Source organism: Calonectris borealis, chromosome 4, assembly GCF_964195595.1.
Source record: "Calonectris borealis chromosome 4, bCalBor7.hap1.2, whole genome shotgun sequence".
Lineage (NCBI taxonomy): Eukaryota > Metazoa > Chordata > Aves > Procellariiformes > Procellariidae > Calonectris > Calonectris borealis.
Window position 1 is genome coordinate 187,291 of NC_134315.1, and position 21,979 is coordinate 209,269.

Here is a 21,979-nt window from a genome sequence, read left to right on the forward strand (position 1 = left end):
GTCCCCCCTCTTTGGGGTTCTGGGGCACAGTGCCAGGGTGGTGTCTGGCCGTGGAAGGGCCCCTGGTAGGGCTGCGGGTGGGCAGGGCTCAGCGCTGGGCTCATGCAGGGTTGTCAGCCCCACCGCAGCGTGCCCGGCTGATGCGTTAGTCCTTTATTAGTCGGCTGTGGCCTGCTGCAGCGGGGAGGCAGGGGCTGGAGCCCGGCTCGGCTGGCCGAGGCAGCAGCACCAGCCTGGCACAGGCAGGGCTGCAAAGCCAGATACTGGCAGGAGAGCTGGCACTGAAAGCACGACGCAGTCGCAGCGCCCAGGCCAGAAGTGTTTGTCCCAGTGCTGCAGGATGGGGTGGGCGGCCGAGGGACAGGAGCTGCCCCTGGGGTGGAGAGCAGGAGGGGAGGGAAGAGCTCAGCCCACGCCTGCGGGGAGCTTCCTTGCTGGGGTGGTCCACTGGCAGGTCAGGGTGGAAGGAGGAAAGTCCTCTTCGGCACGGCGTGGTCGCACCGCTGGAGGGGCTGCGTGGGTGGGAGCTCAGCGCAGCAGAGATGTCCTGGCACGGGCTGGCCTGTAACTGCTTGGCCTCAGCAGGAAGGGCAGAGCACTGGGGCGGGGAAGCGTCCAGGGGCAGGTGGGTCCCAGCCCTGGGGGGCATCTGGAGGGTGGCAATAGCAGACCTGGCTGGACGCAGGATGGCGGTGCCCTGTGCCGCCCTGGGTGCCGGGGCGCGCAGGCAGTCCCGTGGCCGTGCGGGGTGCTTGTGTAAATACTGCAAGAGGTGGGCGAGGGGTTGGTCTGGCAGGCGAGGGCCAAGCAGGGCCGTGCATCCAGCAACCAGCTGGGAGCAGGGGCACCGCAGGCTTTTCCATCCCCGTGGGCAGGGGTGGCCAGTGCAGCTGCGGGCGGGCACCCGGTCAGAGCTGTGACGCTCGCTTGGACTTCGGTGGCGGAGGCGGTGGCGACTTCAGCCCTTTATTTCCATCCGCTGTCGGCGATGTGGATGCCTGCAAGCAGAGAGGGCAGTTACCGGGAGCAGGGGGAGACGGGGGCTAGGGGCCCGGGCCAGGCGGTACCTTCCCTCCGGTTGCGGCGTCGCTCTGCTCCAGGAACGTCTCGTACACCATGGGGCTGATCTTGCGGGGCAGCGGCAGGGCTTTGCTGGCACTCTTCACGCGGCCGCCGAAGCCGGTGGGAGACGGGGACAGCCCTGTGCAGGCGGGGGAGGTGGGCTGGGCGGATCATCCAGGCGGGGGGCCGTGGGGGCCCTGGGGGCCTGTGGGGCCCGTCGGTGTGCCCTGGGCTGCCGGGAGCCCTGGGCTGCCGGGGCCAGCTCTGCTGCCTGCAGGAGCGTGATGGCCCTGGGCAGAGAGGCTGGGGGTGGCGAGGGGCGCAGAGGGGCTGGCTCCCGCTGGGAGCTGATCTCGGCACGGAGACCCAGCAGCCCGAGGTCCGGGATTGATGACTGGCAGCTCCACGGGGAGCGTTCGGTGGGGACGTGGGAGCCACCTCGGGTCTGCCTGTGCTTTTGGTTCCAAGTGCTCCCTGCCTGCTCCCGGCTGCAGGACGTGTCTGCGCCATTGTGGGGATGGGGCAAGGGACAAGGGTGCCTGTGCTGGGGTGCAGGGCTGGGGGTGCTGGTACCTGCACTGCTGGGGCGGGGGCACAGCCCTGCTCACAGAGACAAGGGCCGGGTGCTACTTGGGGTTGGAGGGGCTAGGGAAGGTGCCCGACCCCAGCCATGCCAGGGGTGCGTGAGGGGCCAGGAGGGCACCCCGAGCCGTGGTGGGGAGTACCTGCAGTGCTGGGCTGAGCACCAGCAGCGTCTCGGCTTGGCGGGGGCTGTTTCCCCTCGGAGCTGCCCAGGCTGCTCTCGCTCATGTTGCAGGAGAGTCTCCGCTTCTCGTCCTGGGGCGCAGAGGGGAGGCTCAGTGCCTTGGGGGGGCCAGGCTGCATCACAGCAGCCGCGCCCTGGGAGTGCAGGAGCCTCTGGCAGGGGGTGATGCTCCCCAGCACCCTGCCTGCAGCCCAAAGGCAGCCCGTGCCCACAGCCTGGGTCTCCAGCCTTGTGCCCTACCAGCCTCTGCTCCTGCCCTCCTGCCGTCAGCTGGCTGTGCCCTGCAGCAGAGGCTGCCACCAGCCCCCCGGGGGGTCCCGGCTGTCCTGAGCCTGGTGCTGCCGGCTGGGCCAGGGGCTCCAGGTGCAGCAGGACGCCCTGGGGAGCGTGAGCGGGGCCCCGGGGAGGAGGGGAGGTACCAGGGCTGTGCTGAGCATCACCTTGGGCTCTGGCAGCTCTGAGATGGACTGGCACAGGTCCCTCCGCCGGTACCCGAAGAAGGTGCTGGAGCGGTTCTCCTTGCGCTCGTTCCTGCAATCCTCGCTCTCGGAGGTGCGAGGGGCAGGCTTTGGGGTCGGGGGTGCCTCTGTGCTGTGGAGCAACCGTAGCTGGTGAGGGGCAGGCGGGTGGCAGGCGGAATGGGGAGCAGGGTTATGCCACGGGCTGGCCGGACCATGGCCAGGAGTGGGCACCCTCAGCCAGGCAGCAGCACCATCTCCAGCAGAGCTTAGCAGTGGATGCTTAGGAGCGACAAGCCAGCAAGACAAGCGTGGATGGCTCAGGTGACAGCGGTGTCCAGATGAGCCTGGGGGCTGCACATGGGGTGCCTCTGCTCCATGCCCCCCACGGGGACAGGGCCACCATGGTGGCATGGCAGGATGGACCCCTGAGATGCGGCTTGGCATAAAGGGAAGCCGGGAGAGCAGTGGGCTGGGGAGGTGGGAGAGAAGCATCTGGGGTGGAGGAGAGTGAGGATGGCTCAGCGGTGTGGGGCCAGCAGGGAGGGGTGAGGGCGGTGAGAGGGGGTGGCTTGGGGCCAGCGCTCCCCACCACAGCACTCGCCTGTCTCCAGCATGGCTCAGCCGGTCCCAGTCGGGTCCCCAGGCCATGGACCGGGGTCGTCCGCTTCGCCGGTCCTCGAAGCAGACCTGAGAGCACAGGGAGCTTGAGAGAGAGCCAGGAGGGACGAGAGTGCAGAGCCTCCCCTCTCCTTCCCTTGGCTCAGACAGGGCCAGCAGTGCCCTCTCTGCCCGGTCCTGGTTTTGTGCCAGTACCAGCCACCCCACGGCAGTGCTGTCCCCCCACCCAGGGCAGGCAGGGACCCCAAAGTCCCCCATGCACAGTGCCCCTCACCCTGTTGCTGCTGCAGCTGCAAGCCCCATCAAGCTGTTCCCTGCTGCCCCAGACCTGCACTGGCTTGTCCAGCGTCACCCCGTGGGTGCCACGTACCACCCATGCAGCCCCAGCTGTGCCTTGTACCGTGCTCACCGCCCTGGCACTCACCATCTCCCGCACCCCATACTGGCTCTCCACCTTGGCCCGCAGCTGCACGAAGCACTGCTCCATGCGCTCGTGGAAGGGCCGCAGGTCCTCCGTCACCTTCCGCCCGTGGATCCGGATCCCCTCTGCCAGCAGCGGGGTCTGCAGGAGAATCGGGAAGGGTCCGCCTGGGCTTGTGGGGCTCCCCCGGGATGGGGACACTGGCACTTGGTGCCCCAGGCAGCTGTCCCCTCCAGCCGCTGGAGGGATGCTGTGGGCTGTACCTGCCAGGCGATCAGGTCCTTCAGCTTCTCGATGTTCCCCTCGTCCTCCGGGTGCTCCTGCAGGTAGGAGTCCTGGAAAAAGGCCTGCAAGGATGCCCTCTCAGTCCCGCTGACGGGCTGGCTCGGCTCCGCACAGCAGGGGATGGTGCGAAGCAGTGCCAGTGCCTGCGGTCGCCAGTCCCGAGAGCCCCTGTGCTAGCCCCGGCGCAGCACCCGTGTGTCCTCACCGTCTCATACTTGGCGAAGCCGCCCATGACAGCAGGGTCCACGATGCCATTGAGCAGCATGGAGAGTGGGTTGATGGGCAGACTGGGGTCATTCTGGTGCCGGTTGATCTCGCTCATAATTTTCTCATTCGTTTTCATCATGGTCTCGATGGCATTTTCCAACGGGGAGACGACGGTCTGTGAGCAGGGAGGGAGGGAGGGAAGGTCAGCAGCCGGCTGACCCAGTGACCTGCCTGTCCTGGTGCAGGCCGGCAGGGCGGTCTCTCTGCATGCGGTCTCCTGCTTCCCACGGAGGAGATGTGCGTCCTGGTGGGTGAGCCCACGAACCAGTCCCTGTCACCGGGTTGATGCTACCGGCAGCAGCCAACGGAGGCTGTCTGTGCCCTGAGTGCCGGCGGGTCTCTGTGCCCAGTGTCAGTGGAGAAACCCTTCCCCGTGGCCTGGGGACGTGGCCTGGGACAGCGTTCCCACGTGGCGCTGGCCCGAGATCAGCCCTGGAGCCGGGGCAGCGGGGGCCGAGGCGATGCCGAAGGGGGGCTATCCCCCGCTGCTGGGCAGGGGTGGTAGTTGGGCTCTGTGCTCGCAGAGGGAAGGGGGCCGTGCTCGCACCCCACTCTGCAGGCGGAGGGTGCACGTGGGAGTGGGTCCGCTCTGCCGCAGGCGCTGCCCTGGACCACGCACCCGAGGGACCGCAGGGGCGCGGGAGCGAGCTGGGAGTCATGGGGCTTGGGGGCTCGAGCGCTGGGTGAGCTGGATCGGGTTTGCACTGAGAGCAGAGACTGACGGGGTGCGGGGCTGGGGCACCGCGGGGGGGCCGGGGGGCCGGGGCACCGGGCGGGACGTGGCTTCAGCCACCTGAGCTTGGGAAACCTGGAAGGGGCTGGGGGCAGCGCGCCCACCTGGATCTGGGGTTTGTGATGCTGCTCGGGGAAGGGATGCCCTGGGAGGGCCCCGCTCCCCCCGCACCCTCCTCCTCACCGTGGTGGTGGAGGTCACCACGAACCAGCGCAGGATGCCGGGCAGGGGGTAGGCTGTTACGAAGGTCGTCCGCTCGATCCACATGGTCTGCGGGGAGGGCAGCAGTCATCCTGCTGCCCTCCCCCCATCGCCCTGGGACACCCCGTGGGACGAGGGGCTCCCATCTCCCCTTCCCACGGGCGTGGGACCACCACCTTCCCCATCCCAGGACTGGGGGACCCCCTGTCTCTCCTGCATCCCCCTTCCTCTGGACACCCGGCTCCTCACACGGCCCTCCCCAGCTCTCCCTCCCAGCCGGGGGTCCCGGCAGCCCCCAGCAGCACTCACTGCAAATTCATTGTCTGGATCCTTTGGGCCTTTCCTGAAGGGCCGTGAGTAGCTGAACTTCTGGACGTGGTTGGCTTTATAGAAACTGCAGGGGAGGGAAGGGGCAGAGCATGGGAGCAGTCCCCCTGTTCGTCCCCTCTCACGCGGAGCAGCGCGGGTGCACCCCGTCCGCACCGGGGCACTCACTTGGTGATCTGCTCCGGGATGCTCCGGTCCTTGAACCGGACCTTGGCTTCCTCCACCGGCTGCACGGTGAAACACTGGATATCTGCGGGAGTGAAGGAGCCACGGGCGCACACCGTGGGGGACGGGGGCTGCGGGAGGGCGGGGCCCCCGGGCCCGGAGCGGGAGAGCCCCAGGGGTGCGTGGGGAGCGCTGCGGGACCCGCGCAGGGGGCGATGGCACCCTCCCGGCCCCGTGCCCACGCTCGGAGGATACACTGGCCTGGGGAGCCGGTGATGTCCTGGCCGGGTGGAGACGTGCTCTTCAGCTTCTCGGCGTTGGGGAAGGGGCTCAATAGCCGCATCTCAAAGTCCTCCCGGCGCTCGTACTCCTTGCCCCGGTAAATGAAGACCTTGTTCTGGGGGGAGGAAGATGGCAGCCCGTCCCAGCCCCGGTGCCTTAGGGGTGCAGGCGCCGAGGAGGCTGGGTCCTTAGCCGAGCGGGAGACCCCCCTCTCAAAAAAAATATTTCCCCAAACCCAGCAACTGGAGGAAAAAGGAATTAAAGTGCGGGCTGGCTCGGGCAGACAGGGCTCTGAGCAAAGGTCTTTGGCCGGGCACGCAGCGACCGGAGTCTGCGGTCGGTGGATACAGAAACCACCCAGGAGACAGCAAGGAGCCCTTGAAACCCACTGTGACCTCTGTGGAAATGATGCCGCCTCGCTGTGGCTGTAACAGCGGGGAAGGAAAATAAGGACCAACACTTTGGATGGAAGAAACCCACCAGCTTACACCTGAGTGGATGAAAAACCTAAGGGATGTAACAGGAGTGAACAGGGGTGAAACACTTTGCTGCCATCCAGAAAGACGAGCCCTGCTCTCGCTGGTGGACGCCGGGAGCCTGTTTGCCAGCACAGGAAAAGGGAGAGGTGCTGAGCAAGCCCCCGCCTACAGCACCGCGCTGCAGGGACGGGGAGGGGGCTGGTGGGGAGAGGGTCGGCGGGGCTCCTGGAGCGACCCCGGAGGTACCCGAATCTGTTCATAAATAGCGCAGACCCCTCTCTGCACCACAGGTAGGGTACAACACACATCTGTCCCTGCAGCCCAGGTACGACGTGGCACAGACCCGCACTGGGGCCCCGGTCGTCACCACCACCGCGGCAAGGGCCCTGTCCCTTGGGAGCAGGGACATCACCGGGGCTCAGCTCACAGGGTGCCACCCTGAGACGGCCACGAGGCTTGGCCTGGGCACCGGCGCTGGCCTGGGCAGGTGCAGCGTCCTGGCTGCTGGCACGGCACTGGCCTTGGCTTACCCGGAGGAAGGTGGGGAAGCCTTGCCCATAGTAGCCCACGGCAAAGTAGTCCGGGCTGGGCCGCAGCATCTTCAGGATCTTCTCGTAGAACTTGGCTTCCCGCTGCTGCAAGGGGAGAGGGGCAGGAGTGGGGATGGGACAGGGCCCTGCCGTGGGATGGGAGCCCTGCAGACCCCCCGTCCCTCCCCACGGCTCGCGGTGCCCCAGCCCGCTCTGCCAGCAGCTGCCCGCCCCAGCCCGGGCGAGCACTCACCAGGATGTCACTCAGCATTTCGTAGTCGAAGACTTCGTTCTCGTACTGCTCCGCCAGCTCCTTGCAGATGTGGATGGCCTCCTCCCACATCTGCAGAAGACGGAGCCAGGGCGGGGGCCCCGTGGTGCGGGGTGAGCTGGGGTGGGGGGGCACTGGGGGCTTCCAGAAGAGACCAGCACCATCTGTGGGGGCACCCACACCCCTGCTCCTGGAGCGAGGAGGGGAGGGCTCTCCCTGTGCGGGCTGGTGGTCCGGCTGGGCACTGGTGGGCTGCAGCGGGACTCAGCTTCTCGCCAACTCCAGCACCTGAGCCCCCTGCCTGGGCGAGCCCCTCTCCTTGGGTGCCCCAGCTCCTGGCCCCCAGGCTGGGGACCAAGGCTGGGATGGGATGGGATGGGCTGGGCTGGGATGGGATGGGCTGGGATGGGGGAAAGGACAGCCACGGCAGCCGGGGGGCTGTGGGCTGAACCGTCCAGCCCAGTCCCGCTGCAGGGCAGCTCCAGCTCCACCACAGGGGTGGGCTGTGCTGAGGCTGGGGGCTCGGGGCAGGAGGCAGCGCTGGCTGGGGAGCCAGGCTTGCCGCTGGCTGGGCAGGGGGAGTGGGGCTGCCGGGGGCGCGCGGCTGCGCTCACCTTGCCCTGGTCGAAGTAGTCGATGATCTGGTTGTAGAGAGCCTCCTTCAGCTGGCGCTGGGTGTGCAGGCTGGGGCTGTGCAAGCCCTGCATGGGGGCTGTGTTCGCCTCGTCCGACCACTGCGCAGAGGCAGCGGGAGCCCATCACGCCGAGCCCTTGGCCCAGCTGGGCGGCCCCCGCAGCCCCTGTGCCCCCCGTGCCCTACCTTGAGGAGCCGGGCGTGCAGCAGCAGGGTGTAGGCTCCCTCCGTGTAGTTCTCGTAGCTGATGTGCAGGTCCTTCAGCTTGTACAGGTACCTGGGAGCGAGGGTACCGTGTGGGAGGCACGACGGCTGGCGTGGCTCGGGGTCCGGCCCGTGCTCCCCCGCAGGGCAGCGTCCCCCACTGGCAGCTGGGGGGGGCAGAGCCCCCGGCGCCCTGCCCCTCCGGCCGCTCCCGTGTGCCTGGGGCCAGGGCGGCGGGGGGCTGGGGCAGCTCGGGACTCCTCACCCCGGGGCGATGCCGGTCTCCCTGGGGCCGTGCTCACCTGATGTACATGGCCTGGCGGTCAATCTCCTTGTAGAAGTTCTGGGGAAAAGCAGACAAGGCTGTTCGGAGTGAGCCCAGGAGGGTCACGTGCCGCAGCCCCCCACTCTCCCACACCTTGATCTGGGTCATGGTGCTGCCGGGACCGTCCCTGCGCGGGGACTGGGCTGCCCTCAGCAGCGGGGAGCTGCACAGTGCCTCCCAGTAAGCACCTCCCGGGGAACACCGGGTCTGGCACCATGTGCACCCCATCTCTGCTGTGCCAGGGGCACCACAGCCCCTGGGGGGACCCGGGGGACAGAGGGCTGAGCCCTGGGGGAGCTGGGGGCACGGGCCAGGTGCCCACCAGGAGGTTGACGGTGCAGCTCATGCTGTAGGTTTTGTTCTCGTCATTCATAACAGCCCGGTAGTCGAGGAGCCGCTCCAGAAGCCCGGTCACCAGCGCAACGAAGTTCTCCCCAGGCTTGGCCAGTTCAGGGTGTCTCCGGCAGCAGCTGAGCAGACTGGGGAGGGGAGGAGGTCACGGGTCTCACTGCATGCTCAGCTCCGCAACGCTCCCACCACTGCCCCGGCTCAGCTCCCCCAACAAGGGACAAAAAGCAACACCCGCTCTGCAGCGAGACAGAGCAAGCCCCGTGCTGCCCCCCGCCAGGCACATCAAGGACGGGGGAGGGACGTGACAGCTCCAGCCACCCTGCACACAAACCTGTGATGGGCACCACGGGGCAGGGGCATCCCCTGGGGCAGGGCAGGGGTAATTCCTGGGGCAGGGCAGGGGTAATTCCTGGGGCAGGGGCGTTGCCGGGGGCAGGCGGGGGCAGGCTGCCGGGGCAGCAGCGGTGTGCAAGGGGCAGGTGATGCTGCCCGGGCTGCAGGCTGCCTCCCCTCGGGTCCCGCTCCCCCGAGAGGCCTGCTCCGGGTCAGGCACAGCGCGAGGAGCGGGATGGCCAAGATTCAGCGGGGGCAGGAGGATGGTAGGCAGCAAAGGGTCGTGCCCTGGAGAGAAGGTTGCGGGCATGTCACCGCACACTCACATGCTCTCAAAAAGCTGCTTGTACTGCTCATCTCCCCGGCCGCCCTCCACCTCGCTGTCCAGCTTGTGCAGGATCTCGTCCTCAAACTGCAGAGACGTGCAGGAGCGCAGTCAAGGATGCGCTGAGCTTGGCCCCAGGCTGCCGTGGCTGCGGCCCCCCAGGACATGGGGCCACAGCGCTGGGACAGGAGAGGCTGCAGGAGCTGGAGCCAGCTCAGGCCCCCAGACAGCCCCCAGGCTCGGCTGCTGCAGCCCTTTCCCCTGGGACTGCCCGGCACAGACAGGTCCCTGTCCCCCTCCCAGGCCATGCTGCTCCCTGGTGCGGCTGGGTGCCCCCACTGCCCCGGCACAGGCAGGGCCCCATCCTGCTCTCTGGGTCCCTGACTTGCTCCCCAGTCCCCGTCCCACTCCTGCGCTGGCCTCGTCGCCGTCCCCCAGCAGCATGGGCCTGGCTGACCGCGGGGGTCTCTGGGCAGTGCCCTGTGCCCCCTAAAGCCACAGCCTTCCTTGCTGGGGGTGGCAGGGCTGTGCCAGCCTGGGGTCCCCCATCTCCCAGCTGATGCTCGGTCTTCAGGTCCACGGGATTTGTGCTCCAGCTGCAGCCGATGGACCCAAAAGCCTGGGGGGATCCCGCACGTGCACAGTGTGGGATGGGGGCTCTGGAGCAGGTATCTGATTGTTGGTACCCCTTGGTACCCCTTGCCTCCACGCTGGGTCCCTCCGGGGTCTGCACATCCCAAACTCAGGGGACCTTGTCCCCCTGAGCCGGGGGCACTGTCGTGGTCGGCTCCTGAGCCGCAGAGCCCCTGTGCCGCAGCAGGACGGCGCAGGGACACCCCCTGCGACGGCCTCAGGTCCCCTGAGCCCAGCCGTGCCCGCACCGCTCTCCTGTGGCTGCAGACGCGGGTGTGAGCACGGGGCTGGGGAAGGGGCTGCAGCAGGACCCTCGTCACCCGCGGCTCTGAGGGCAGTCCCAGCCCCTCCTCCCGCGGGACGCCCCAACAGGGAGAAAGGCTTCCAGCTCAGAAGAGACAAATGCCACCTAATCAAAAACTGGAAAAGCCTTTTGCATGGAGAAAAATGACAGCAACAAGGGAAGAGAAACGGAAGTGCAGGTCTGTGCAGACCTCCCACCTCCCGCGGTGTTCTTGTTTCCAGCCAGTGCCGGGACGGCTGAGTGGGTGACGCCTGAGCTGTCCCTGCTCGTCCCTGGGAAATCCTCTGCATCACCCGGCAGCTCTCCCTGCTCCTCATGTCCGCGCCAGCTCCCTCCGTCCCCTGTCCCTTGCCCCTCCCTCCTGCAGCCCCACATCCCAGGATGAGAGAGGGGAGGCTGAGCATCACCTCCACTCACCCCGAAAGGGACGGTCCAGCCCGGGTGAGGAGCAGGATCCGGCCCCGTTGGCCTCCTGCCACGGCCCAGCCGCAGCCCTGAGCACTCACCCGGCTGAAGCTCTCGGTCAGCTGGTACTCGCAGAGCATCATGTCGAAGAAGATGGGGATGGTGGACTTGCGCAGCTCCAGCTCTGGCACGAGCGTCATCTCCAGGATGGGGCCCACCATGCCCGGGATGAACTCAATCTTGCGATGGCCTGGGGAGGGCGGGGAAGGCTGGGGGGCCCGGGCTCTTGCAGTCTGCTTCCCGGGGCCAGCCCTGGCCTGGGGCCCTGCAGCTGCAAACAGGCAGCAATGCACGGAAGAGGAGGGGGAACAGTGCCAGGAGGTCTGCGTGCCTCGGGCAGGCGGCCGCAGCAGAGCCGGGCAATCATCCGGGGTAGCCGTGCTGTTGGGCAGGTAATGCTGTATGGCCAGGACAGCACGGCAAACACTCAGCTGTGGCACCACAGCTGGGGTTGTGCTGGTGTCTTGGAGGCCCTGGCACATGTGAACAACCCACGCAGGAGCCTGCGGGCACCCGTCACTGCTCCACCACTGCGCTGCGGGCTGCCCCACAGACTCGCCACAGCTCCCTGCTCTCTGCTGGGGCACGGGGCAGAGACCCAAGGTGCTGCGTCCTCCCCACCTGCCTGGCCCCGGGATGCTGCCGGCAGCGCGACCCACACCGCGCAGGGGAAACAGGGCAAGGCAGGAGCCCGCAGGGCTGGGGAGCGGGAAGGCAGGGCTGCAGGCAGATGCCAGCCCAGAGAGGGGAGGCTGCCTGCAGGGAGTGGGAGCTCACGACTGGCCACGGTGCCTGAGGGCTCGCACGCCCGCCGCCTTGCACGCCTGCAGATGTGTACATCCCACAGGCTCACATATCCCACCGACTTGCACATCCCGCAGCATCCCATAGATTGCACATCCTACAGGCTTGCACGCCCCACAGGTTTGCACACCTGCAGATTCACACTCCTGCAGGCTCATACACCCTGCTGACGCCTGAGGCGCCCATGCCCCACACTGGCAACATCCAGCTCCCCAGCAGTGCTGATGAACGCCAGCCTGCAGACACTCGCCAAGCCTCCTCATTGCTGGCCACACTGTGGCTCACCTAGGTTGTACCACATGTCCCGAATGGCAGTTCCGATCGTGGCTCTCATGTCCCCGTACCTGCCAGGATGGGTGTTGGTTAGCATCGCTCTGCAGCCTGGGGCGCAGTGTCCAGGCCAGGAGCCCAAGCACAGCCCGACCAACTCATCCCAAAATCCCTGACCCCACAGCGTGGCAGCAGGAACCTGAAGCAGAGCTGCAGAGCTCAGCCCTGAGGTGATGCCAGCGGGCAGCCGGGCCGGGGGGGCCAGTGAAGGTGGGGGTGACTCACTTGGCCAGGATGCTGTTGCGCTTGGCCTGGGAGAAGTTCTCCAGCTGCAGGGAGTCCTGGGTGAGGAAAGCCACGGCCAGGTGGAAATAGTTGTTCCAAAGCTGCAGTGAAAACACAGGGATGAATGCCAGGCTGGGTGGCAGAGGGGGCTGGGGGGGGCAGGCGGCACCAAGTGCCAGGCTGGGTCCCCTCCCCGGCCCCCGCAGGGCACAGGCAGCCCCCAGCGCCCGCTCACCTGCAGCTCGAAGCTGCTGTTGCTCAGGAACATCTCCGTCAAGGTCGCAGCAAACTGGTTGATGGCGCGCAGGAACTCCCTGTGGGGAGAGGGGCCGCGGGGCGCTGAGCAGAGGGCGGCCGCGCTGCCTGCCCACCGCCCGCAGGCAGGGCCGAACGGCAGCGAGGGGAGAGCCGGGCCGGCGGCTCCCAGCGAGGCAAGGAGCGGCGGGGGGCAGGCAGGGGCCAGCCCTGGGGCTGGGGCTCCTGCCCGCATCCACACTCCAGCTGGTCCTTTCTGCCCACTGCGGTGCAGCCGAGGGCTGCCCGGGTGCACCGGTCCTGCACGCCCGGCATCCCCGCCGTGCACAGACACCCAGGGTGGGGGGATGGGCTGTCTGGCTTCAGCTTCCCGCTGCCCCCCGGAGCCCCCCAGCACACCGACGGGGCTGCAGAGAGCAGCTCTGCCACCCGGCTCCCCGGTGGGGCCTGACTCCCAGGACAGAGCAGGAAGCATCCGGGGCTGCCCCGCGCCAGCCCTGGCACGGGCCCAGGCTGCTCGAGGGGGCTAAGCTAGCCGTAGGCTGCCCGGCACAGCCGCGCTGCGGCGCCTGTGTGCCCTCTGCCCAGCAAGGCACCCCAGGTCCTCACATCCAGCCCCGATGTCCACCTGCGCGTCCCTCCCAGCCCAGAGGTCCTCACCGGTTCTGCACCATGTTCATCACCATCCAGTCGGAGGGGTACACCGTCTTGCCAATCAGGTCCTTGAAGAGGATGAAGGTCTCCATGAGGAAGTCCTGCCGGGGAGGAGGAGATGCCAGGAGCTGGGCTTGACCACGATGCCCTCCCGGGGCGATGCTGTGCTGAGCGACCCTTGCCACCCCGCAGTGAGAGCTTCACCTCCGTGGAGCGGGGATGTGGGCTGTGCCGGGCTCCAGGGCAGGTGGCACCAGTGCCGGGTGCCCAGGTGCAGGCAGGGTGCTGGGACCAGTGGGATTCCCCAGCCGAGACGTGGGGTGGAGAGGCAGGGAGGTGCCGGTGATGGAGGGCCCGGGTCTCGCTGTGCGGGGCAGCACTCACCATCAGCTCGGGCCGGGAGGGGAACGCCTTGATGTAGGAGCTGTAGTGGTCCTTGTCCATCTGGCTCAGGATGGCGGCCATGCAGGCCACGTAGTGACTCTGGAGGAGAGGGGCTGGTCAGGCACTGCCGAGGCCCCGCGGCCGGCACCATGGGGTGTGCTGGGGCCGCGGGGGGCCCCCATGGCCGGCACCGTGGGGTGCACTGGGGCCGCGGGGGGACCCCATGGCCGGCACCGTGGGGTGCACTGGGGCCGCGGGGGGCCCCCATGGCCGGCACCGTGGGGTGCACTGGGTCACACAGGCCCCGCGCACCCGTCCGTGTTCCTCCGGCTGGTCCGTACCCCGGAGCCCCAGCTGCCCGGGGGGCCCTCGCCCTCTGCCTGCTGTGGTACCCTCCTCCCCGGAGCTCCAGACCTCTCCTCCTGCCCCACTCAGCCCCAGCTCCTGCAGCCAGCCCTTCCTCTCCCGGTCCCACGCATCCTGCTCCGAGGTGGGACAGCGCTGACACCTGCCGTGACGCTGGAGAGGATGCAGACATAACTATATAGCATATTTGCTGTAGCAAACATCTGTAATTTTTAAGGTAATTTAAGGCAATACGTGGATGTAAGTGCATTTTGAAAATTGCAAGCAGCTCTTTCCGGAGGCCGATGTGTCTAGACTGCCTCTGGCGAAGGGTCCCAAATTGAGCCATTAACTCCACTCCCGTTCTGGGCGCCCACAGCTTTGTTGCGAGATGAGCAGCGCGGCGATGGCGCAGGCTGACCAGGAGGCCTCTCTGCACAGAGAGAAGGGCTGTGCCTGACCTCCAAATTGTGCTCAGCTGCTTCGCTCGTGAAATGAGAGGCGCAGGTGGCAGGGTGCAACACCCACCTGCTGCTCACCACAGTGTTTCAGCTTCCATTTAGCTAATTAGTACAACATTTTCTTGATGAAACTTCTAACATAGAGGAGTCTGCAATAGAGTTGCTTTTCGGGAAAAACTACGGAAAACTCCCCGGGGAACTGAGCAGCACCTGAAGTCTGAAAGCCAACGGGGTCAGGGCTCCGGGTCACCGAAGAGGGGTGTTGCTCAATTGCCAGGACCCTCCCGACTCTGCTCGTTCGGACGGTGGCCAGCTGCAGCACCGAGCTCAGGGAGACGCTTTAAAGCATTACTTCCCAAAGGGCGGCTGCTGCCGGACAGAAGGGACAGTCCCTGATGGGGCAGAGTGCAGGGAGACACCACCACAGCCCGTGCCTGGGTGCGTGCAACGCAGCTCCGAGCCCTCGTGTGACACTTTGGGAGTCTGTATCCCAGGAGTCGCCCCACACCCGAAGCCACCCGGGGATGCAGCAGCCCTGGCCCAGCCCCCGCAGCGCCGCAGCAGAGTCGGCGTGTGGAAAACCTGGCTGCTCTCAGCATCAACCACCATCGCAAGGGTGCTGTCACCCCGCGCACCACCACCAGAGCCGCCCGTGCCGGGGAACATACAAACCAATGCAGCCACCGCTGGCCATGGTGTGCCGGGGACGGGCAGAGCCCGGGGTCCCTCAGGTCGCTCCAGCGTGGTGGGAAGCCTGGCACTGCCGGGGGGGCGAATGCTTGGCCACAAGAGCGCCTGACGCTTCCTATTGTTAAAGACCCAGTTTTCAGCGTAGCCCTTGTGTGACTGCTCAGCTGGAAAGCTGTCCTGGGGGTGCACCCAGGGCTGGAGACTGCGGGAAAAGGGCGGCTATTTTGGGGGTAAGAGCACCGTCTGGCAGGCTCACGAGGAGCAAAAGCCCTGCCGTGCCCCAGTGTCACCAACAGAGCTTTGGGGGTGGTTTCAGGTGCCAACCCTTCCCCGGAGACTGTCGTGCTGTGAGCGCTGCGAGGGCACCACTGGGCGCTGAGCACCACTGCCCGTCCCGAGTGCGCAGAAGCAGCCCCGGCAGCACCACACGAAGGCACGGGGCGGCGCAGGCCCCATCCAGCCCTGGCAGGTCAGCCGCTGCCAGAGCTTCCTCCTGGCTCATTCCACCGGCTCCAGCATTCCCCTGCTCCGTGGCAGGGACGGAGCCCCGCTGCAGCCCCAGGCCAGCCCTTGCCAGCTGCACGGGGCAGCCAGCGGAGGGGGTGTTTCAGAGGCCAAAGGGGACAGCCCAGGGCCACGCGGCTGCTGCCTGCGACCAAGGGCCCGGGGTTCGCCCCGCTGGCCCCTGGGCAGCCCCGGCAGCAGGGCCGGGGGGCTCCTCGGGAAGGGCTGCAGCACGCGGCAGGGGATTGCTGTGGGGAAGCACTGTGCCCCGCGGCCAGCCCTGGCTGCCGTCCGAGGCGCGGGCAGGTTTGCAGGGAATTATCTTGTGAGAATCAAAGGAATAAAAACCCAACAGGTCCCAGTCCTTTTAGCATCAAAGTGGAGCCACAGACCTGAGGCTTCCCTGCTGAACGCTGGCATGCAGCAGGACCAGCAGCACCTGCACGCAGGGAGGCCGCGCAGGCACGCCGCAGAGATCCTGCAGACACACCCAGGTCACTGGCTGCCTGCGGCTGCCTGCACGAGTCTGAGCGAGTACAACTTGCCCGCAAAGCTGGAAGCGAGTCCCTCCTCCTTGCACAGCATGGCCTGCTCCCAGGACTCGGCTCGGGAGCAGGGGATGCCCTGCCTGCACGGGAGCAAGCACCAAGTGCTGGCAAAGTGGGGAAGGTGCCACAAATCCACCTATGTTCCCCAAGCGTCCGTGTGTGCAATGCCACAGAGCCCTGGTCTCGGGAGAGACGCCACGGTGGGAGCCAGGGTCGCCTTCCCCGACAGAGCCCGGCTGTGCAGCCACCCTGCTCACCGGGGCGGAGCAGGAGCAGCCTGAGCCTTCGCCGAGGTTCTGGGGGGCAATGTCTCATGTACCAGCCAGGAGTGCACGTCACCCACCGTCACCGCAGAGAGAAGCACCGTGCGACCAGCACAGCCCCGTGGGGCAAGGCAGGAAGGCGACGGGAGGAAACTTTTGTGGCAAGCCAGACTGTTCTGGGGATTTGATGAGATTAGTTCAGTCATGTGGAAACAGCTGTGCTGGTGGCTCTGGAATTAGATTCAGGTGAACTCCCTGCACCGCCTGCTACACCTTCTTCAAGGGAAACTGCATTTACATTTAAATTACATTACTGGGAGCCACACAGCCAGGCACTGCTGTGCATACGGATCTCATTTGTCCTGTGGATGGCGCGTGCATGGGGAATGGGCCCAGGGGTAGCGTGGCACAGCACGTGGCCCCCAGGCCCGCTGGGTGGTCTCAGACACGAACGGTCCCAGACAGCCCCCAGCCAAGCCACAGTCCCACCACCCAGCACCTCCCGGAGCAGAGCTACCGCAGCCCCGGCATGGCCCCAGCGCAGCCGGGACACCCGGCAGGGCCGCAAGCAGGACAGGCTAAAAGCTGGACAAGAGGGTCCGTGGTCTCCAGGGAGATGCTGCACTCCTGCCTGCTGCTCCCCACCTCGGGGACCCATTGCAGCCCCTGCCCGCTGCTGTGGCGTGGCTCCTGCCGCCCCGCAGCCCTGCCTGGTGCCAAGGCCACCTTCCCCTGGTGCCCACGGCTGCACTGCCTGCCGCCACGTCCCCAGCCCCGGGGCGGGCACGGGCCGTTCCCGGCCCCGTGCAGCTGCTCCTGAGCGCAGTGGCGGTGCTGGGCTGGGGCAGGCTAGGGGATCGCGGGGGGACAGGGGCTGTGCCCCACTGTGTGCCCGGCCGCGAGCACCGGACCGGCCACGGAGCCTGAACCCCCCTGGGGCGGGCGCTGCCCAGAGCCTCGGCGGTCCCGGTCCCTTCCCCCGGCCCGGCCCGGCTCTGCCCTCTCCGCCTGCCCGACACCGCGGAGCCGCGCCGGGTGCCCGCGGTGCCAGGGGAGGAGCGCGGGGCCGGGAATGCGCGGCTCCGGCAGTGCAGCCGCCGCGCGGCCCGGGGAGCCCGGCGCGGGCAGGGCCCGGCAGGTACCGGGGCTCCAGGGCACGGCTCGGCTCGGCACGGCACGGCACGGCACCCAGGCGCGTTCCCCGCCGCGGGGCTCCGCCCGAGCACCCGGCGCCCCGCCACGAGCGCCCGCCCTCCGCTCCGGCGCCGACACCGGCTCCGCCCCGCCCCGCCCCCGCTGGCTCCGCCCCGGTACCGGCGAGCCCGCGCGGCCCCGCCCCGCCGTGCCCCGCGCCCGCCGCCCCGCGCCCGCCGCTGCCCGGCCCGCGCCGCCGCCGAGCACCAGGTACCGGGTGAGCTGGGGAGCGGGGCCCCGACCGGCGGAGCGGAGCGGGGCGGGGCGGCGGCCGGGCCGGGCTCTGCGGGCGGCGGCCCTGCGGCGCCCGCTCGTTGCGCCGGGAGCGCCGCGGCGGCGGCACCCGGGCCGGGACCGGGACCCTGGGCGGCGCGGGCACACGGGGCGGCGTGGCAGCCCCGCGGCCGGGGCGGGGGGACCCGCGGCCGGGGGCGCCGGGGCGGGGCGGGGACCCCGGGGCCGGGAACCGCGGGGCGGCACGGGGAGCCCCGAAACCGGGACTCCGCGGCGGTGCGGGGACCCCGGGGGTGCTGGGGCGGTATGGGCACCCGCGGCCGGGAGCCGGGCGCAGCGGCCGGCGGAATGCGCGGTGGCCCGCGGGATGCGCGGTGGCCGGCGGGGCCGGGGCAAGGAGCCGGGTGGGCGAGCAGGGGGCGACCGGCGGTGCCCCTTCCCCCCCGCCGCCGGGGCGCAGTGCCCGGCCCCGAGCGGCCTCGGCCGCCCCGGCGCCCCGTGCTGCCGGGGGTCGCAGCACTCCCCGGGTCCTCCCCTCCTCTGCCCCACCGCCGAGGAGGAGCTGCCCGGGGAGGCACAGGAGGCACGGGGCAGGTGGCACCCTGCACCGAGCACCCTATGCCAGGCACCCTACACTGGGCACCCTGCACCGAGCAAGCCACTGGCTGCCATGGCAGGGGTCTCTGGGCCATGCTGGAGGTGGTGGCGTGGTGTGCAGCCGAGGGAGATAAATCTGTGCTGAGAGCTGCTGTGTTAGAGGAGCCGAAGACCCCTGAGGGTTGGGGCCCCCTGTGCTGCAGCCCCGCTGCCCGCTCCACCTGCCCTGCTGTGCCGCCCCGGCCCGTGGCACATCCATTGCCGAGCAGCTCCGTGCGGGAGATGTGGGGAGCGAGCTGCGCTCCGGGAGCAGCCTGCCTCACTCAGCCCGGCTGGCTGGCGCTCTGCTCCCCCTCGTTAGGAGACGCGTCCATCAGCCAGGGCTGTGTTTGCTTGACACACGCACACACACGATCCCAGGGATGTCACTTTCTGTACCGCACGCCGCTTTGACGCCGGCCGAGGGTACGGCTGCTCACGCTGGAGGGATTCAGCCCACGTTGCTCCCAGCAGCTCCCAGCGCCGTGCTCTGCATTCAAGGCCTTTGTGTCTGCTGGTGGGGCTTCGGCAGCCGCTGAGGCAGGAGCAGAGCCTCAGCTGCTCCCCGTGAAATAGGAAGGCGCAGCTTTCAGGGCTGCTCCAGGGTCTCTCCTCCCGGCGGGAGCGCACAGAAAACCCAGTTAGAGCCGCAGCTCCTCACAGAGGTGCGGGGAGAGCCTGGAGAGGAGGTCTCCATGGAGCCCTTTTTATGTTCGGAGCACGAGGTGGACACGTATGAGTAGTCGCTGGCACCTGGGCTTTGCCAGTGTGTGCTCACACGGGGACAGCGGGCGTCAGCCGGGCTGCCTGCCTGCTCTCGGAGGTGCAGAGCGCTCCTTGCCAGCTTGCAGCTCCCGGCGGTCTCCACACTCGTCGCCTCCCGGGGGGCATGGGAGCGAGCGCCCTGGGGCAGCTGTGGCAGCAGGGGGTGCTGGGGACCACCGGCTGCGCTCCCTCCCTGCTGGTGCTGCCCAGGAGAGGGGCCGGAGAGCCGCCGGGGAAGACTCCCAGGCAGAGCCGGGCTTAGGCTGGCACCCGCCGTCTTTTCCCGGCACGTCTCCTCTCTGTGGGAAGTGTTCAGTCCTTCCAGTGCCTTCAGAGGAGCAGAGTGGATTTAAATGCAGAAGCTCCTTTAGACTGAGGTTATCTTCTTTATGAATTGTAATTATTATAATTATTTAATAGTATGGTAGCATCCAGAGGCCACAAACAATTAGTGAGTCTATTCCCATCTGTAGTAACAATACAGCCCTAACTGGTGCTTTTGGACGGGGTCTCTCTCGTGTGTTTACGAAGATGGTCCGTATCATCCTGGCTGTTTGGTGGGTGGGGAAACCGAGGCACACGCAAAGAAATACACTTGCTAATTCCTAAATTCCCCTGGTAGCCAGTGTTGTCTAAAGCGCATAAAGATAAAGGGGGGCCGGCTGCTAGATGGCATTGGAAATCCACTTAAAGGCAGGAATTTGTATTCTGAAACGACATTCTCCCGATCTGTGCTGGGAGGCTGCAGCCGCAGAGGCCTCCCGCGCTGGCTGCCAGGACCGCGGCCGGGGGAGCGCCGGCGGAACGGGGGGCTGCCCCGCGGGGGACGGACGAGGCTGCGGGGGGGGCGCTGCCTGCGCCCAGGGCTGAGCCCCCAGGAGTCTGGACTGGCGCACGCAGGGTCTGCCAGGGCGCTGCGGTCGCCTCTGTGAACTGCTGGGCGGCGAAGCCTTTCTAGCTTTTTCCAGAAATGTGCTTTGTGGACAGCTTGTGGCTTTCTAATAAGATTTCTGGCATGCGAAGGAGCACACGGAGTCCCAGTCTGTCAGGGCTCCCCAGCTCGGCCGGCTGCTCCGCTCGCTGGGGCGGTTTGAATCCAGATGGGTGCCTGAGCGCCTTTCTCCAAGAGGTGAGGCGTTCCTCCCCAGGAAAGCATGGAGCTGTGGGAAGTCTTGTGATGAGCCGCGTCTCCCGTGGCCGAAAGTCTCTGGGCCGTGTCCTACTTCCCTCGTCCCATAATCACTGCAGGAATAGCCCGTGTCGGAGGCGCCGGCAGAGCCCGCGTGCTCCAGTGCTGGGCACCGGCCGAGCTCTCCCGCTCTCTGGGCCGGATCTCCGCGTCAGGCGTTTTCCCATGTCCGTGTGGCTGCGCAAGGCGTCTCCGGGACTCGGAGGGACGTGATATTGCCCATGCGACGTTCGCTGGGAAGGAAGCAGCCAAACAAGGTGTTTGCTTCCTCTCGCGGTGGTCTCTTCTGTAGCCCCTAGGAAAGGTGCTGAACCGCAGTGCCCAGCAGCAGCTGCCGCCCTCGCGAGGGATGCTTGCCCGCTCTTCCACGGAGGCGGCTGAGGGAACACCTGGGACGTGAAACAAACTCCTCCTGACCTCATCCTGCTCCACACGGGCTGTCTGCTACGGTCTGCCCCTGTTCCCCCGGGTAGGTCACCCTACCTCTTCAGGTATCACTTAACACGGTGGTATCAGTGCTCCTCTGCCTGGCACGGAGAGGGTAGCAGTGAGAACAGACACACTGCTGTCGTGACAGCCGTATTAGCATCCATGGGAGACAGAGGAATGATTTGGCTTCTGCAGGCTTCTGAAGGCTTTGTGCAAAGGCTTTGTGCTTCACTGTGTCTCCTGACCATGTAAAGTCTCCATCTGACAGCACCGGCATATCTGCAGTTGAAAGAGAGAGGAGCGATGCAAGTGAGAGTCGATGAGCTCTGCATGCCGGGAGGGTGTTGTTGCTTCTTCCCTAACTGATGGGATCCCTTCCATGGGGCATTAGCCATGGCACATGTGGCGAGGGCGGCCGGGAGCCTCAGGCAGCCCTGGAGAGGTGCCCGCATGGTGCCCGGGGGTGCTGGCGCTGCGGTGAGGCAGGTGGCGGGGGCTCCCTGCTCCAGCCGGGCGGCGAGAGCCTTCTCCTGGGCCCTGAGGCTGGGAGAGCGACTAATTTTCCTGCAGAGCACTTCAGCCAGTGACCTAAATAGAGACGCGCGCAGATCCCTTGGCTCGTGCGAGTTGCTGCTTGCACCAGGTCCCGGCTGACACAGAGGAGGACCCGTGTCAGCGACACTCCCCGGGGCCCCGGGCGATGGGGGTGCTGTGGAGCACAAGGCACCCCGGGCATTGCCCCGGCTGCAGGGGACTGCGCCTGCCGTCCTTAGCCGGGCCAGCCCGGGTGTTTCTGGTGGAGGCCCAGAGTGTTCGAGCAGAGCCCAAGACCTTGCCTTGAACGCTCCCAGGAGGGAGGGGGTCCAGCGCTGCGGGTGTGGAGGGAGGCTGCAAGGATCATCGGAGACGCGGGGAGCTGGCCTGGCAGAGCCGGACTCGCTGAGCACTGCAAAGCGTGGCCGGAGAAAGATCGTGTGGCCTCGCTGTGAACACAGGAGGGCTGAACGCTGAGCAGGGAGAGGAGCTGTTCGAGCGGAAGCGCTCTATTGGCACGAGCGCAGTCGGATGTAAACTGGCCGTGATTAAGTGCCTGCAGGAAATTAGAAGGTCTGTGAGCCCCCGAGCAGCCGGGCTCTGGAAGAGCCTCCAAGAGAACCGCGAGGGCAGGGCACGAGTTGGCTTCGTGGTGGAGCTTCCTCAGCGAGGAACCGGATTTCGGGTTTGCTAGCTGCCTGAGGAGATGCTCTTAGTCCTCCATCCTGAGGTCCCACAGATGCTCTGATCCGAGTACAAACGTGTCGAGTTCTCTCGGAGCCAAAGCAGGATTAAGCTCTGCTGCTGAGTGATGTGTCATGAACCTGGCTCCTGCCCGGTCCTCGCTGAGAGCAAATGCCTCATCCTCCAGTGCCGCCCCTCTCAGCACCAGTAGCACCTCTTTCCTTTCCGGAGATCAGGAAAAGCAAAGGTTTTGTCCCAAGAGAAGCCGTTGTACCCAGTGAGTGGAGCTGGGTAATTAGCTGTTCTCTGCTGCAGTTCCAGAAGAATATGACTTCCTCTCTCATAAATCTAATCTCCTGGCTTCCTGCGTCTTGAGGAGAAGATTTATGTGTCTGCTCTGGTTTTCCCT

General features: G+C 67.0%; 1 protein-coding gene across 1 annotated transcript in view; it reads right to left on the reverse strand.

Moving 5' to 3' along the window:
* Positions 1 to 42: 42 nt before the first annotated feature.
* Positions 43 to 21,979, reverse strand: part of LOC142081563 (dedicator of cytokinesis protein 2-like) — an 81,761-nt gene continuing 59,824 nt past the window's right edge. Inside the window, exons 29-53 of the mRNA XM_075148230.1 lie at positions 13,095 to 13,193; positions 12,717 to 12,811; positions 12,037 to 12,115; positions 11,802 to 11,902; positions 11,532 to 11,590; positions 10,484 to 10,632; positions 9,042 to 9,127; positions 8,354 to 8,510; positions 8,009 to 8,049; positions 7,689 to 7,779; positions 7,483 to 7,602; positions 6,851 to 6,940; positions 6,598 to 6,702; positions 5,562 to 5,703; positions 5,310 to 5,391; positions 5,124 to 5,208; positions 4,797 to 4,883; positions 3,819 to 3,995; positions 3,592 to 3,675; positions 3,332 to 3,469; positions 2,891 to 2,976; positions 2,269 to 2,419; positions 1,788 to 1,899; positions 1,068 to 1,201; positions 43 to 998 (exon numbers count right to left, since the gene is read on the reverse strand). Coding sequence (XP_075004331.1) covers positions 909 to 998; positions 1,068 to 1,201; positions 1,788 to 1,899; positions 2,269 to 2,419; positions 2,891 to 2,976; positions 3,332 to 3,469; positions 3,592 to 3,675; positions 3,819 to 3,995; positions 4,797 to 4,883; positions 5,124 to 5,208; positions 5,310 to 5,391; positions 5,562 to 5,703; positions 6,598 to 6,702; positions 6,851 to 6,940; positions 7,483 to 7,602; positions 7,689 to 7,779; positions 8,009 to 8,049; positions 8,354 to 8,510; positions 9,042 to 9,127; positions 10,484 to 10,632; positions 11,532 to 11,590; positions 11,802 to 11,902; positions 12,037 to 12,115; positions 12,717 to 12,811; positions 13,095 to 13,193 — 2,640 coding nt within the window. The 3' untranslated portion in view covers positions 43 to 908. The remainder of the gene's footprint in view (positions 999 to 1,067; positions 1,202 to 1,787; positions 1,900 to 2,268; positions 2,420 to 2,890; positions 2,977 to 3,331; positions 3,470 to 3,591; positions 3,676 to 3,818; positions 3,996 to 4,796; positions 4,884 to 5,123; positions 5,209 to 5,309; positions 5,392 to 5,561; positions 5,704 to 6,597; positions 6,703 to 6,850; positions 6,941 to 7,482; positions 7,603 to 7,688; positions 7,780 to 8,008; positions 8,050 to 8,353; positions 8,511 to 9,041; positions 9,128 to 10,483; positions 10,633 to 11,531; positions 11,591 to 11,801; positions 11,903 to 12,036; positions 12,116 to 12,716; positions 12,812 to 13,094; positions 13,194 to 21,979) is intronic.